The sequence below is a fragment of the Dendrobates tinctorius genome, unplaced genomic scaffold (assembly GCF_039654945.1).
Source record: "Dendrobates tinctorius isolate UK_male_01 unplaced genomic scaffold, ASM3965494v1 ptg000075l, whole genome shotgun sequence".
In the NCBI taxonomy this organism is placed as follows: domain Eukaryota; kingdom Metazoa; phylum Chordata; class Amphibia; order Anura; family Dendrobatidae; genus Dendrobates; species Dendrobates tinctorius.
In genome coordinates this window covers 9,706,612-9,723,636 of record NW_027361743.1, presented here as the reverse complement: position 1 = coordinate 9,723,636, position 17,025 = coordinate 9,706,612, and the positions used below count along the sequence as shown (strand labels likewise).

Here is a 17,025-nt window from a genome sequence, read left to right as displayed (position 1 = left end):
CCATGTGTTTTTCTGCTTTGTAATAGACTTCTACGTTGATGAGATATGAACTTATAAAGTTTATATATGGAAAATTTTCCTTCAACCACATGTGCGCTCGCAGATTCTTCAGGGGCATGTACAGTTTTGCACCTCTTTGACACTGGCCAATCACAAGTAGGAGGCATTACAGAGGTGGAAAATACAAACACGCCCCCTGAGAAGATCAAAGCAGGGATTGTAAGTGCGAGTCTATGAGCAGAGTGGTGGTATTATGTACATTTGGTCGGCTATGATGATGATTATATATCTGCACCCACATTATCCACCACATGCTCCCCTCGGCCAAGAGGCACCCTCCCACAGAAAATTATTAATGCTCAAGATCTTGGAATGTGATGACTACAAAATAATAATGATACAAATAATAATTTGGTTTTATTGTGTTAATGTATCCTAATTTTTATTGCATGATAGAAGCTGCAAATAATAAAAACCAAGTTAAATTACTGCTTTTTTTAATTTATCCCCCCACCTAAAATAGTAATAATAATAATAATAATAATAATAATAATAACAATATTTTTTGAAAAGTGCAAACAAATCTAATCTTGCTGTCTTTCTCCTGCAAAAATACTTTATTCCATGTGGAGGCCTATACTGTAACTTAAAGTTCCAGGTTCGAAAAGCAAAGTCTATAACATGACTTCCCACCTACCGTATACCATTTATAACTCTGGTGTCTAATGTGGTAGAGGTACCTTTGAGTATTGGTGGCAAGGTACAACTGCTACCTCAGCAACTTTTATTGCTGCACACATTCTTAAGTGCGACAAGTAATAGATACATTACATAGGTAATTAAACTATCCATATCACAAATAGAAAAATGTATTTAGATCATTGAAGGGCTAAAATAATTCACTACTGTATTTACTTGTGGTATAAATAAAACTTGAATATTTTCTTGCAGATATTTGACATCAACATGTGATTTGTTGTGTCAGATCATGCAGAGTTCCTCCAGTTCATGGTTGGCACATACCACAGCTCCTGGGTAGGAAGCATAAATCACTTACACTATGATAAGTGAGTATACAGATGAAACAGCAGGGGTTCAAAGCTGTCTGTTTGTGAGGTAACACATTTCCTTGCCTGTTTTATCACAGGAATTAGTGTTTTTTGCAATTTCACCAGTCCCGTGAACTTAACATAAGAGCTTAATGGCTCCTATGTCACTGACTTAATTTGTGATGAGCTCAGAGGAAGGGAGAATCAACAAAAATACATTCTCCTGTGATAAAACAGACAGAAAAATGTGTTACCTGATATGGTAGCAGCTGTGAGCCCCTGTTTATTCATCTGTATACTCACTTATTTTAGTGACTTATGCTTCCCCCCTGGCCAACATTTGTTGTTTGTGCCAACCATGAACTTGAGCAGCTCTGGATGGTCAAGCACAGCAAATTACAGTACATACCATGGACACGTTTATAAGATCTGAGCTCAAGAACATTTTTTAACACATCCATTTGTGGAACATCATTATTCCAAGATCTATTGATTAAAATGTATGGTACTTACAGATAGCTAGATATGAGACAGATAGATAAAACCATGCATAAAGATAATTTAAAAGTCCATAAAAATATAAAAGAGCATGCTCACATATTTTAGCCAAACCAGGGTTTCGCAGTTTGGGATTCTCAAGAGCTTTCAACAAAGCCAGCAATGTGAAACCATGGGTCGGGCAAGATATATGAGGCATTCTGTTTTATGGATTGTTAAATGATCTTAATGATTTGAAATCTGCTCCATTGATTATCACTGAACCCATGGAGACGTTTGGGGACGCCAGTATTGGGACCCACTAGTCACCTGGTCCCCTTGAGACGTTCGTAGAAACCAGGTTCTGACCCTCCAGTCTCCTGTCCACTTGCCTCAGTGGACTGTCAACTTCCTAAGATTGCCGTTACCTCCTCTCTATGGGTGGTCGCCAAAAGCGGGGTGCCAATGGTGGGTGTAGTCGGCCTTGGAAGGCCAGAAGTTGCAGCTGCTCTAATCCCAGTGAGTAAGTGGAAGGGTGAGACGCTGTAATTTGCACCATCTTGGGTATTTTTCTGGGACTGTTCTATATGTTATTGTCTGTTGGTGGCTCAATAAATTATTCCCATACTGTTTTACCTTCACCCTATGTTGTCTGAGTGGTATTCTACACATGGGAAAGGAAAGCAGGCAATCAGCGGGATGAGCCCTGGTCCATGTGGTCTCAGGCCAGCCATCATCCATCGGTCAGGGAGAAGCTGGGATGAAGTAATCTCTCATTGTTTGAAGAATTCAATTATTCTGCAGTTTGTCCTTCAATGTTTGCGGGTCAACAAGCTACATGGACTGATATAATTGGTAATCAACATATTAGCAAACATCAATTGTTCAATTACCTTGCATTCCTGTCCTCCAAGGATATCAAAGCAATAAGCTGCAACAAACATCAATTCAAGAGTCAATATTCAGGCTCATCTGAACAATGGCTTAGCTCTCTTGACGTTTCTGGCCTAATGAAGAACAAACGCTGTGTTGTCACAACTGCAACAAACATCAATTCAAGAGTCAAAGTTCATGCTCATGTGAACAATGGACTATGTCTCTTGACCCACCAAATAACATGTCTGGCATAATTAAGAATAAATGCTGTGTCTTCACACTCACCATTCCAAGGTTCAGTGCTAGGTCTCCGCCGCTGCTCCAGAGGTCTGTTATTTTCTGCAGGGCTAATGTCATGCCAACAGTGCTGCATCTAATAATCAAGCTCAATGGCTCTGTGTGTCAACTCAGGCAGAACCACTGAGTTCAGTTATTGCCTGCTATGGAGCAGACAATAATAAACACCAGGAACAGTGGCAATGGTTAAGCACTGGACCTGGGGAGGGTGAAGAAAACAAGTTTTGTTTTTTAGAAAACTAAATACAGCTGTCAGACAGAATGTCTGAAACTGGAAAATCCATTTAATGCAAGTGAGCAAAAATCCTTACCCTTTTAATTATCCCGGTTGGGAATGATGGCAAGTATGCATCCAACAACAACATATTGTGTTGTCACCTCTCTTTACCCACCAAGCAAAAATGAGGGCAGTATCAGAGCATTATGATCATCAAATATAGGCCATTTCGTCCCTGGCAGTCATCTGTAATCACAGGTTGGGTTGCAAACCTAGCCATCTCTGCCGGTTTTAGGCAATGTGGGGCCCTGAGCAAAAGTTTAAAGTAGGGCCCCAAATGTTATCATATTGCACCATCACACAGAAACATTTCAGTTATATTTACATGCGCTGAGTTGAGGCCGTTAATAGAGCGTGATCGACAATATTGAAGTCATTCGATGTTTGTTTCTCACCCTCTTTATACTGGCAGAGTTAGAATGATGGGCACAGAATAATCACTCGTAGATCAATCTGTCACCATACAGTATCATGTTATCAGCTGAATATCTGCAGTTTTCACAGGGCGATGTGCTGCAAAGAACAATGATTTTTGTTCTGGCATAAACAATCCAATTACTTGATGAATAGGCAGCATGTTGCTTGTTTAGTATAATGTACCCCATAGTCCTCCACATAGTATAATGCACCCCCCATAGTCCTCGACAGTGTATAATGCAGCGCTCATAGGGAATAATGCAGCCCCCATAGAGTATAATGCAGCCCTCATAGAGTACATATTGTATAATGCAACCTCCATAGAGTATAATGCACCCCCTTAGAGTACATAGAGTATAATGCAGCCATATAGAGTATAATGCAGCCCCCATACAGTAAATATTGTATAATACACACCCCATAGTCCTCCAGTATTGTGGCCACGACAAACTCACTGATCTAAAAAAAATACAATACTCACCTATCCTCATTCTCTCGCTGCTCCGGTCTCTGCAGTGCATCTACTCAGCCATATCAGAGTCCGTCACAGCGTGGCGCAATGAAGTGACGTTATCATGCCAGCTGCGTCAGAAGCTGAGGGGAAGTGATGGGAGAAGAGAGTGTTACTTGACGCTCTCTCCTCCATCATTGCTTTCAACTGTATCGGCATCTATGATGCTGATACAGTTCAATGCACAATGCGCGGGGGGGCAGGGCAGAGCCGGTGTTGGCACGCCACTGGCTGGGGCCACCTGGGGAATTGGGGTGTCTAGCCAAATGCCTAGTTTGCCTGCCACTAATGCCAGCCTTCCTAGCCATTTACAGTGCAGCAACTACAGCAGAATCAATTGTGCAACTTCTAACTAGCCATGGATTTCCTGGAAACGTCAGCTATTTGTGGTGATGTCAGGATCAGGACCAAAGGCGATTACCTGATCCCCCTTTTGTCTCATCAAACTTCTTTGGGTGGGGTTCTCCACTTTATCTTTAATTTAACAGATTTGTTGGGACCTGATATTCTGACACTAATATTACAGGTTTTCATTTTACACTTTGTGCCTCCTTCCTCACAGACTGCATGACTGGTGGTGTAGGATCATGTTACAGGACCTGTCCTTCCACCTCCTCCAACTGAAAAGCACTGCACATGGAGAACAATTGGAGGAGGCTGATCACATAATCCTTTAGGCCTGTTTCACACATCAGTTTGTCTCCATCAGTCAAAATCCGCCGTTTTGCAAAAAAAACGGATCCGCCATTTTTCTTGATGGATCCGTTATTTTCCCATTGACTTGCATTATCGGCGGATCTTGACGGATGGTCATCTGTTGGATCCGGTTTTTTACGGATCGGCCAAAATTTTGGCGTCCACTGACATAACAGGACGGACAATGAAATGTTTTTTAGGCTGGCCATATCCCCATTTGTCACTGCACATGCTCGGAAGCTTGTCGGAAAATCTCTCTCTCTCCTCCCCGGGCACGGGTTCTTTAAATTTCTGCCTTCCCCGGATCCGTCAAAGCAACGGTCCGGTAGCACACGTTGCTTTCAAAACGGTTGCGGATCCGTGTCCCGCCATTTTTGCGGATTGCAGCTGATGTAAAAGACGTATGTGTGAAACAGGCCATACCAGCAGTTATTTTGTGGACTGGAGAGCTGTGCAGTGGGTGAGGAAGGTGGAGAACCTGTAATACTTACATATTATCACAAAATTATGCCCCAGTATATTTGTTAAAAAAAAGATAATATGGAGAACCCCTTAAAATGTTTGATGTGACACCTCAAAATACCTAAATATGGCGTCAGTGGATCACATTCGGTCCTGTTACTGACACAAAGCAGTGCCCTGTGGGCCATAAGGGGGAAAGGAGTTTTTAAAAAAGGACCTGTCACCGGGTCAGCGGTACTTTTATTTTATTCCTGCTGCTCTCCTGAGTATTCTGATCTTTTTTGTTTTTTTTTTTAAATCCACCATGCAGTTACAGAGATGCGATTCTTTTTATTTAGTGCTGCTTTTTATGGTCTTTACCAAAAGGACGCGGCTCACAAGAAAATTATGCAGAGTAGCAGGGGCGGACATAGACTGCAGAGGGCCCCTGTGCAAGAAATCTTCCCGGGACCCCCCCAAATACTGCAACAAATTTAAAGGGAACCTGTCACCCCCCACAGGCGTTTTTAAGTAAAAGAGACACCTTGTGCAGCACTAATGCTGCATTCTGACAAATATCAGGTATGTCTGACCAATTTTAAAAGCGCTTATTTCTGCGGTGCAAGGTACCCTAAATAAAAGAGCCACCTTGACAATATGCAGCATTAGTGCTGCACAAGGTGGCTCTTTTACTTAAAAACGCCTGCAGGGGTGACAGGTTCCCTTTAAGTAAACATATACCGTATTTTTCGGACTATAAGACGCACCAGACCATAAGACGCACCCCTATTTTCAGAAGGAAAATAGGGAAAAAAATAATAATGTGTCAAATGGGGGTCCGTCTTACAGTCCGAATTCAGCTTACCTGGGAAGGGATCTGGCACAGGTGGAGAAGTAGTCACAGGGGTCATTCAGTGGTCCAGGCTCGTGCGGTGGCGGCGGCTCTGTGCTGGGGCAGCTGCGCTTGGGCTGGGGCGGGTGGGATGTGCAGGGGCAGCTGTGCTGGGGCAGGGGCAGCTGTGCTGGGGCAGGGGCAGCTGTGGCAGGGGCAGCTGTGCTGGGGCAGGGGCAGCTGTGCTGGGGCAGGTGGGCAGGGGCAGCTGTGCTGGGGCAGGGGCAGCTGTGGCAGGGGCAGCTGTGGCAGGGGCAGCTGTGCTGGGGCAGGGGCAGCTGTGGCAGGGGCAGCTGTACTGGGGCAGGGGCAGCTGTGCTGGGGCAGGTGGGCAGGGGCAGCTGTGCTGGGGCAGGGGCAGCTGTGGCAGGGGCAGCTGAGGCAGGGGCAGCTGTGCTGGGGCAGGGGCAGCTGTGCTGGGGCAGTTGGGCAGGGGCAGCTGTGGCGGGGCAGCTGTGCTGGGGCAGGGGCAGCTGTGTTGGGGCAGGTGGGCAGGGGCAGCTGTGCTGGGGCAGGGACAGCTGTGGCAGGGGCAGCTGTGGCAGGGGCAGCTGAGGCAGGGGCAGCTGTGCTGGGGCAGGGGCAGCTGTGCTGGGGCAGGTGGGCAGGGGCAGCTGTGGCAGGGACAGGTGGGCTCTGCGGTGGGGGCAGCGGGCGGCGCTCTGCGGTGTGGTGGTGGCAGCGGGCTGTGCTCCGGTGCAGGGGCGGCGGCTCCGCCGGCGTTTCTTCGCAGCCCGGAGGCCCCCGCACACCCCTTGCTGGGCGCCGCTATGTTGCGGTGGCCTCCGGGAGCATGGACCTCGGCAAGTTGGCCGCCGGTTCGGGGACGGCGCATGCGCAGCTTCAGATCTCATGCCGAGATCTCGGGGGACGAGATTCAGCGCACCAGGTTCCGTGCATTGCGTCCATAAGACGCACCCCCCCCTTTCCCCAAAAATTTTGGGGGAAAAAAGTGCGTCTTATGGTCCGAAAAATACGGTAGGTTGTATGAGCACGGGACTATGAGATGGAGGATAATCATTATAATTAGTTATAACTAACCACCGCTAGTTACTATGCCCGGGCAATGCCAGGCTCTTCAGGTAATATATTTATAAACAGCATAGAATGAATTGAATTACAATGCAAAGAAGCAGTGTTATCACTCACCAGTCTGCAAATGCTGGCTGTAATCCTGCTCTATGGAGGCAGAATGGGGTTTTAGGCCTGTAGTATAATGATCCCTGGCATTAACTTATCAGCTTCCGCATATATATATAGGGTAAGTAAGAGTCTTCACCATAGCGTATAGCATCAAGAACACAATCTGTCAAAGGACACTGTCCGCAGTGTTGGAGGAGGACACAATGATGGATCTGAAGCATTCCCTGAAGTGCCACCATGGTTCCATCACAATCTGCTCCCGAAATTGCCTCATTTCCAGTCAGCTTCCAGCACGTCACTTCCGGTGGAACGTCACGTGCGAATTTTAAAGTTCTCCTCGGGGTTCTGCCGTGTACTCCTGTGTCCACGGGAAAAGTAAGCTCCCAGCCAGGGCAGTGAGGCAGACTCTCTCTCAAAATCAGGACTGTCCCGCTGGGAGGTATGAATGCTCCCCACCATACACCTTGTACACGTATGGCTCCACACACCACTTACACACACGGTTCCACTTTTTATGCCTCGTACACACACGGCTCCGCTCTGTACACCTCGCACACACATGACTCCACTCAGTACACACATGGCTCCGCTCCGTAAAACTTGTACACAGGCGGCTCTGCTCCATACACCTTGTACACGCGAGGCCACGCTCCGTGAACCTTGTACACACATGGCTCCACTCCGTAAACCTTGTAAAACCTTGTAGACTTGCGGTTTTGCTCCATATACTTTGTACACTTGCAGTTCCACTCCGTAAACCTCGCACACACGTGGCTCCGCTCCGTACACCTCATACACACACACAGCTCCGCTCCGTACATGTGCAGCTCTGCTCCGTACACCTCGTACACATGCGGCTCTGCTCCATACACCTTATATACGTGCGGCTCTGCACCGTACAACTCGTACACGTGCGGCTTCTCTCCGTACACCTCGTACACATGCGGCTCCGCTCCATACACCTTGTACACGTGCAGCTCTGTTCCTTACACCTCATACACATGCGGCTCCGCTCCGTACACAGATGCGGCTCCGCTCCATACACCTCGTACACACACGCGGCTCCGCTCCATACACCTCGCACACGTGCGGCTCTGCTCCATACACACACGGCTCCACTCTGTACACATACGCCTCAGCTCCATACACCTTGTACACGCGCAGCTCCGCTCCATGCACTTCGTACACACACACGGCTCCGCTCCGTACACCTCACACACACGGCTCCGCTCTGTACACCTCACACACACACATCTCCGCTCCGTACACCTCACACACACGGCTCCGCTCCGTACACCTCACACACACGGCTCCGCTCCGTACACTTCACACACACGGCTCCGCTCCGTACACCTCACACACACCGCTCCGCTCCGTACACCTCACACACACGGCTCCGCTCCGTACACCTCACACACACGGCTCTGCTCTGTACACCTTGTACACACACAGCTCCGCTCCGTACACCTCATACACACACAGCTCCACTCCATACACCTCGCGCACACACGGCTCCACACTGTACACCTCGTACACACACACAGCTCTGCTACATCCACCCTGTAAACTCCCCTGACCCCACACATAAGCTTACTTCCCCTCATCCAGCACGATGACAACCAGCACAGCAGAGTCCTGCTTAAAACAAGGGCTAGGGCTGTGCACAGGACCTGTGATGAGGTCACAGGAGGGGAGGAGTCTGGGGTCACATGACCAGGGGGCCCTGACTCCTTCCCTTCTGTGACTTCATCAATTACAACAAGCCTCTTGCACGACCGCAGCACCAGCATGCAGAAAAGGCTAAATTGTAGGTGCTGCGGGTAGAGGAGCGCATAATGCCGCGTCCCCCTGCTGCCTGCCGCTTGAGCAGCTGGCTCAACTCAAATCATTATAGCTGCACCCCTGCATGCGGTGCTGGAGGCTGGAGGAGCTGCCTCTCCCCCGGGGCTCCTGTTCAATGCTCGGGCTGCACGGGCGGTAGGTCCGCCCCTGCAGAGTAGCCTAAAGACACACCCCAGAGGATCTGGTGAGCCATGACTCCTTAGTAAAGCCCATAACTACCAGCACTAAATAAAAAGGCCCATATTTCCTGAACCGTATGAAGAATAAAAAGATGGGAACAGCACAAACAAAATAAGAGCAAAAAGCAGTCATTTTTGACCTGGTGACAGATCTTTTTTTCTCAAATGTACAGAATTATTCTTTAAAAAATGGAGGTTTTAAAAATTAAAAGCTACATCCCGGAGAGCCACTTTTTCATAATAATTCAACTCAGATCTGTCATTTGAACAATGCTGCCCTAGACAAATAACGAGGAGTTCTTGCTTCCGTCAGTGAAGCCTATTGTTACATGGGTGCTGAAAACATCATCAATGACTTTGGTGTGATCTTTGAAAAATGATCTATGGAAATCACTTATAAGATGACCTGTGGACTGGAAACCATGAACCATTGTGACTGCATCTCTTTATTCAGAAATGATTTGCCTTAATTTAATAGCCTTGATTTTAATGATATTCTTTCATTTGCAAACAACATTGTACAAAAGATGATTTAGCAGCAAAATAATGAAATCACAATGTGCACTAAGCAGATGCGCTTCTTACAAAGTGATTAGGCAGACCGTAGCAGCAGAATTCTGGTTCCTCTTGTTGCAGATGTCATAAAGCTCAGTCTAATCTTCTTAAAAGGTCAAGTCCCAAAAAGTTCAGTCTAGGAGCCGTCACCATTCCTTAACCATTTCCTTCTCTCTTTGCGAGATGAGGTCTTCTTCCTGCTCTATGTCTGGAAACATTAAGTAAAACATTCCACTGTGGAATACTTTCCAAGAAGAGGTCATCTTCATGGATTCTCAAACTCTGTTGAGAAGCCTGAAGGATCTGTTGAGTGGGCCTTGGCATTTCAGAATAAGATTAGCCAACAGACACAATAGGCTCCACCGCCGAGATATCAGTCTTCCCTGACTGGATATTAGAAGATGATGGGAGAGTGTGTGACACTAATGATCTCTTGAAGCTTCGGTTTTCTGGCCAAGCCACTCTGTAGGAAGGAATGTTGGAGGGAAGCATGTCCTCCTGTGGTCCAGGCTGCTTCTTACAAATGTTCAGCAAGGCTTTTAATTCGGATCTGAAATTGTCATTGAGCCAACAGTATATAAATGGATTGTAGCAGGTACTGCTCATGGCAAACCAGTGAAATGCAAAGTATACTGCATTGTTGGTACGAATGACCTGACTAGAGAGGAGGACGACATAACAGTTCAAGGGGAACCAGCAGACCGCGAAGAGGACAACCACAAGCATTAACATCTTTATGGTCTTTTTTTTCTTTCGACGAAGGGCAAAATATTGCTCGGTGGTGACATCTCCAATAGCGTTCCGAAGCCACAACTTCTTTGCCACAGTTGTGTAGGCAACAGAAATGATCAGTAATGGGAGGACGTAGAGTAAGATGAATGTGGCCAGGTCAAGATATTTCCAGAAGAGGTCAGAAGGTTCTGGGAAGTCAGGGAGACATAAACTTCTGATATTCTCCTCACTGTTAATTAAAAAAAAGAATAATTAATGGGAATTGTTATTCAAAAGTAAAATTAACTACAAGATCAATCGATTAATGGGGCCACTTCTGGGTCATCAATAATAAAATCTGTCACCAGGACATGTTATGTACCAAATTGGGACGAAAAGATATGAGTGTTCCAAATACACAAGTGTGCCAAATGATCCTTATGAGTATAATAAAAAAAATTTGAGCCTAATTCAGATTTCTTTGGTAGCCTAAGGTAGTAGAAAGAGGGGGGAAATGTCCTCAGTCCTGATGGCCTAGTGCTTTAAAATAGTTATTATTCTGAAAGGAAAGATGATCAACACTGGGTGTTACACATGTAAACCATAAATCAACGTGAAAAAGAAGAGGCAAGGACCCTTTAAAAAGAAATGTACAACTGAACATCTAATACAATAAAAAAAATTAAGAATTTATAAACAAGCCAAAGTTAAAACAAGAAAAATAACAGCATACAAAGCCAGGGATCCTAAATATAAACAATATTATAATAAAAATGAAACTCTGATAAGGTGTCAGAAGATCAAGAGATGGATTATAAAGCTTTATAAAATGTACCAATAAAAACACACTTGCATGAATATCACAAGGGAATATTTAGTGTCTACTCAACAAATGAGCAAAAATCAAAGAGCCAAATATACAATAAATGTGGAAAATTTATATAATGTACCTTTCCATCCCATAACACATTAGTTTTAAAGATCAGTGTCTGTCAGGGAATGAGGATAGAGAGACCTTCATTTATCTTAAAACATATGTGGAGATTATGAAGACATGGTAGAATGATTGCCTCAGGTCTGTTCCTAATATTCATTATAAGCAATGTCTCGGATATTAATAGAATATATCAAATAGTGATGAATATGAGATTTGGCTTTCATGGTAGTTAAATTATGGGATTAGCTGGGCAGACCGAAAGGGAAAGAGCTCCATTTGCTAGGCACCAGGATGGGGGTCAACAATTCAAGGTGAATTGACCAGTGTATTAAGATACAGAGCTAAGAGGTTCCATACACCATAGATAGCTGTCGACCAAAAAGTAGACCATTCAAATGTTTGGCCAACAACTATATTGCCTGACTCTCATCTACCGAATGCTTCTGTGTTCTTTATGGGAGAGTAACTGCCAGACTTCTCTAGGGGCCGCATATCCTGCCAAAAAAAAAAAAGGTCATCAGTCCAAAATCGGACATGATGGATCCTTATTTCCTCCAACATCATCTGCCGATTGAGAGTTAGAAGGCCTTAAGACAAGGAGAAGGACTAGGTACACGTCATACTTCAGTAGCATCTTCCAGAGATCATAGGGTAGGGGTGAATGTTTGGGTACATTAAGTGCATCCAAATCTAAAGGATGAATATATAGGATTCTTATCCATGGTTGTATAAAGAAACAGACCCTGACCTCCACCGTTTCACCAGAAGACCCATCAATAAAGGACAAAATGGAGACATCAACTACGGCACAAAGTCATACAATTCACCTAATGATAGCATGCCCCTCTAATTAAAGGGAACCTGTCACCCCCCAGGGCATTTTTAAGTTAAAGAGCCACCTTCAGCAGCACTAAGGCTGCATTCTGTGAAGGTGGCTCTTCTGTTTCTGACCCCTAGTAACGCTGAAATATCGACTTTTATAAATAGCTCCTCATACCTGTAATGTGTCCTATAGGTATGATGTGTCCCCCTGTATCAGCCGCCTCCCCACCGTCAATCATGCCTCTGTCCTGTGTCTGGGCGCCACCCACCATCCATCCATCATGATGCCCCTGAGCGTCACTGCCTCCTCCTGTTTTGAATGCCGGCGCCTGCGCTGTAACAAGAGTTCTCGGGCATGCGCAGTGCGCGCTGCCCGAGAACCGACATCAGGCTAATTCGCCTGCGTGTTGTGGAGGCCCCAGATCCCGCCCCGCAGTGTGTTATGATGTATTCACACTGCGAGGCTGGGGCCACCGCAACATGCAGGCGCAATAGCCTGATGTCGGTTCTCGGGCAGCACCCACTGCGCGTGCCCGAGAACTCTTGTCACAGCGGAGGCGCTGGCATTCAAAACAGGAGGAGGCAACGACGCACAGGGGCATCATGATGGACGGATGGTGAGCGGCGCCCAGACACAGGACAGAGGAGCTATTTATAAAAGTCGATATTCCAGAGTTACTAGGGGTCAGAAACAGAAGAGCCACCTTCACAGAATGCAGCCTTAGTGGTGTTGAAGGTGGCTCTTTAACTTTAAAAAGCCCTGGGGGGGGGTGACAGGTTCCCTTTAAATGCTACCAGAATACAACTTGAAGCTCAGTGTAGGTCTAGTGGACCACACTATCCAGGCTTATGTTTTGTTTCTTGGCACAGTTACTGTATAATGGGAGTTCTCTGAGCAACAAAGACAAGAGTTCTATTGTTTTATAGAAGCCTCCAGTCCGTAAATCACATAATTGTCATCTATTATATTTACAGAAGATCCAATGCCGTGCACAGTGAACTTTGATGGTAAATTGGTCAATGCCACAATCATGAAAAGCATTTATTGTACTGGTAACATACTGATAAGGCTTGAGGAACTGCCGGCAAAAAGCCTCCTAATTGATTTCATGCTTTTCTTAAGGTGCTGTCACACTTAGCGATGCACCAGCGATCCCGACTAGCGATACGATGCGGTCAGGATCGCTGGTGCATCGCTAAGTGGTCGCTAGTGAGCTGCCACACAGGCAGATCTCACTAGTGACATCGCTGGGGACGGGGGTCGCTGCTTACCTGTCACACTAGGCGATCCTGCGTCCTCCCGCCCGCGTCCACGCTCGTCGCTCGTCTCTCCACAGGAAGCTGACGACTAGAAACAGTCCAGCCTGATCTCGCGCGATCAGCGATAACCAGCGGGGGAGCGGGTTGTAGGTAAGTATCAGACATAGCGATATCGCTATAACGTCACAAGTTATAGCGATATTGTTAGCGATATCTCTTAGTGTGACAGGCCCTTTAGTTTCATTTTAGAAAACAATAGCATCCAGCTGAGCTCCCCATCCTTGTCATAGTGTTCAGCATCCAACCGGTCAGATTAATCATAACCAGTATTGAGATGTAAACTGTTATATGGCGTAGCGATCATATAGTACCATATTTGTGAAATTGTGGATTACTAGGCCTCACGTACCGTGCAAACCTGGATCCATCAAGCAAGTGTGGTAGAAAAAGCAGTTCCATATTATGATGCTGTAGGCATTTCGTGTGCCACCATATAGTGTGACAAACTTTCCTCTAAAAGTAATTCTGGTAGAGTAGTTTGAAGGGGACCTAAATAACTTTAAAAAATTATTTGTTATATCCCCTGTTCAGTACTATTAATCGATGATGGTCTGAGTCCAATGTGGTAAGGGCCCGGATTGGGGGGTGGTCCACTGCTTACCGCAATCAGACGACACAGACACGAGACGGAGGCAGATTTTGGTTGCAACAGGTCCGAGTTTATTGGCCGTCCTCCAGACGACCGTAGCCATACACCGCAGCTCCCTTACAGCTCTCCGTATTCAGGCCCGGGTACCTTCCACCTTCCTTCAGTCGTAGTGACGTTCCTCGCGGATCTTTCGCTGGGGTTGCCCTAGGCCTATCTACCGCCAGCGCTTCACCAGTCCGAGGTCGTCCTCCAAACGGTACCCCCGGGGCCTCGTCTGTCCTGTGGTTCTTTGTGTCAGGGCCACCCCCTGACTGTCTCTTCCTATCAGTCCCCTGGTCGAGCTCTCCACCATTGTCAGTCCTCCATACTGAGTCTTCTCCTCCTGAGCTCCTCCCGGGACTAGCCTAGCCTGGAACCCTGTCCTGTCCTATTTATCCCCCTCCTCGGGAATTTCCCTCCTGGGTTCCTATCTCCCCGCCCCCCATGACTAAGCGTTTCCGTAGCCCTAAGCTGCTGACAAGTCATGTTCTCATGCTCCCCTCTGCCATCTTGTGGTCAAATCTAGACATTGCACTCCTATTCCATTTTCCCCAGCTGTTTCCCTTCTGTCATTACAAATATCCGTCTACAGTGCACAAACTGTCCCTTCTTCCTCCAGTCAAGTCCATCCGTCAAGTCACCTTCCCCACACCAGAAATCCCACCGATAGAGCACACGCACAGTTGTGTTCTGTCCCATACATCTTCTATTAGGAATGTACACCGCTTTCCTCACACTCAAGCATAGGCTGAGCTCTCTTCCCTTCGGTTTGAGCCATTGACAGTGTTCTTTGGACTTAGACCCCAATGAATAAAAGTAGTGATCAGAAACTATAACATTAAAAAAAGTTATAAAAATTACCCATTAAAGCTCTCAGAATCCAATGCAATGATCAATAGCAGAGCCATACACCTACCATTTTTAATACTGGTGACAGAGGTGTCTTCAAGCACCCTCAGGTACCAGGGAGCAGGTGTGACTTCTAAGTCTGCACCTCCTTAGTTTTAACCAAGCCTTGAAGAGAATGCCTCCATAATACAGTATGCATTGGAATGGGCACAGGAGGTCTCAGCCCGTAGACTCAATATCACAGATTTGTACAACAAGGATCTTCGTTACAGTCATGCGGAAGAGGCCATCAAGAGATTATCCACCTGTTAGATACAATTTTTTCCCACTTGATTATAAAATTTATTTTTAACCACAAATGCATGCACTTGAGTAAAAAAAAATGTTCCCAGAGGTAGGAGAACTCTTTTTAGTTCACGATAAACATTAGCTAAAAGTCAACCTTAAGATATTGAGACCCCATTGATCAACCATCTACTATGTATGGGGGCCCCCAAACTCCCTGCCTATAGGTTATGTTGGGGGGTTGACAAAGATCAAGAAACAGAAAAATAGACTAGTGCATGGATTGTTATGAATATTAAATTTCCTACATGCAAAGACAACTAAGTGATAAATAAATGACCTGATATTTTTAGAAATAGTCGTCTCATTCCCTTTGTCCTCTTGTTGCTGTTCCGAAGAGCAGAGTCTTATTTTATGGCTTTAGAAAGATTGGACAAAGGGGAAATCATTTTTGACAGATGGAATTAAAGATCATGTTTTTGGCCGTATTCCACATGAGCTTGAGTCACTAGACACAAGGGATGATATTTCTTAATAAGTCTATATTTCTTTACCTAAATTGTTTCGGCATTTGCGAACTTTGATGCAGACCGGCATCTCTGGCATTATTGTAGATCGTGTGTCTATAAAACTGAACAGTGTGAATTGTTCAGAATTAAGCGATTTCAAAAATGCTGTAAGGGAATGTTCCACCAGAAAATGACTTATTGTTTACATCAAGTTTTTGATTAAAAAGCATTTTTTTATTTTTTTGCAATGTTTTTTATCCATATCACAGTCTTTATTAAAAATAAAAAAATGAAATCTTGCAATTCTCACACTGGCCGCTGGGGCTTTTTAAGACTAACTTTCTTTTGTTTAAGGAAACAACACATGTACATAGCTTTAATGAACAGACTCCGACTCTGTCTTTTGCATTGATGCATCTAATAAGAATGTGTAAAGGTCATTGTGAAGGGAGTGTAAGCTAGTTCAGTTGTGATATCACGTATTGTGATTGGTGGATCCTGTGTTATTAGTTTTGGTGTTACCAATTATTGTTATTATGCCTCTGATGATAAGCAGCTTGTTGAAAGCTCTTCCTGAAAAGACAGGAAACATGAGTTTAAAATAATCTCAGTGGTCATTGTGAAAATTACAAGATTACTAATTTTGGTTTTAATAAATGTCTTGTTATTAAAATAAGTAAATAAATAAAATACGTGTAACACAAAAACTTGATTTAAGCAATGGGTCATTTTCTGATGATAGTTTCTTTTTAAAGTGATTTAGTGAAGGGTAAATGGCCAGAAACGATGTGGTAATTACAGAGATTTCATTTTGGAAAACCCACGTAGAGGTCAGGACCTTTTGAAAACATATTTTATCTTGACTAAATGAAGTACTCTACTGGGGTAAATCGGGACCTTCACCTATGGAGCAGAAAGGAGAAACTACAAAAAGCAACTATTTCTCTAGAGGACGTTGCCTATCAATACACTATGTGTACAGACCATTGCTTTCACTAGAATCCATGCAATTCTTAGTTGTTCCTGAGGAGGCGCTGCAGGGAAATTAAACACTTGTTGCCAGAGTCTCCATCATTTAACTACTGAACACTGAGAGTACCAGCAGTGGGCACCCAACGATCATTATACAGTATATTCTACCATAAGAGATCACCCAAAGTGGAAAACACCTTTAAGGTTCTAGATCCCTTGAAGACTTCAGATTCCCCGCTAATCTAAGACAACAGGAAAAGACTAAGAATAATAGGTTTTAAAAAATGGAGATGGTAAATACAAGTGAAAAGTTCTGACTAATTTTGTCAACGGATTTAAT

The 17,025-nt window shown here is 45.1% G+C and overlaps 1 protein-coding gene across 1 annotated transcript in view; it reads right to left on the bottom strand.

The window, feature by feature from the left end:
• Positions 1 to 9,523: 9,523 nt before the first annotated feature.
• GPR83 (G protein-coupled receptor 83) overlaps positions 9,524 to 17,025 on the bottom strand; it is a 37,802-nt gene continuing 30,300 nt past the window's right edge. The window contains exon 4 of the mRNA XM_073582981.1: positions 9,524 to 10,613. Coding sequence (XP_073439082.1) covers positions 9,989 to 10,613 — 625 coding nt within the window. The 3' untranslated portion in view covers positions 9,524 to 9,988. The remainder of the gene's footprint in view (positions 10,614 to 17,025) is intronic.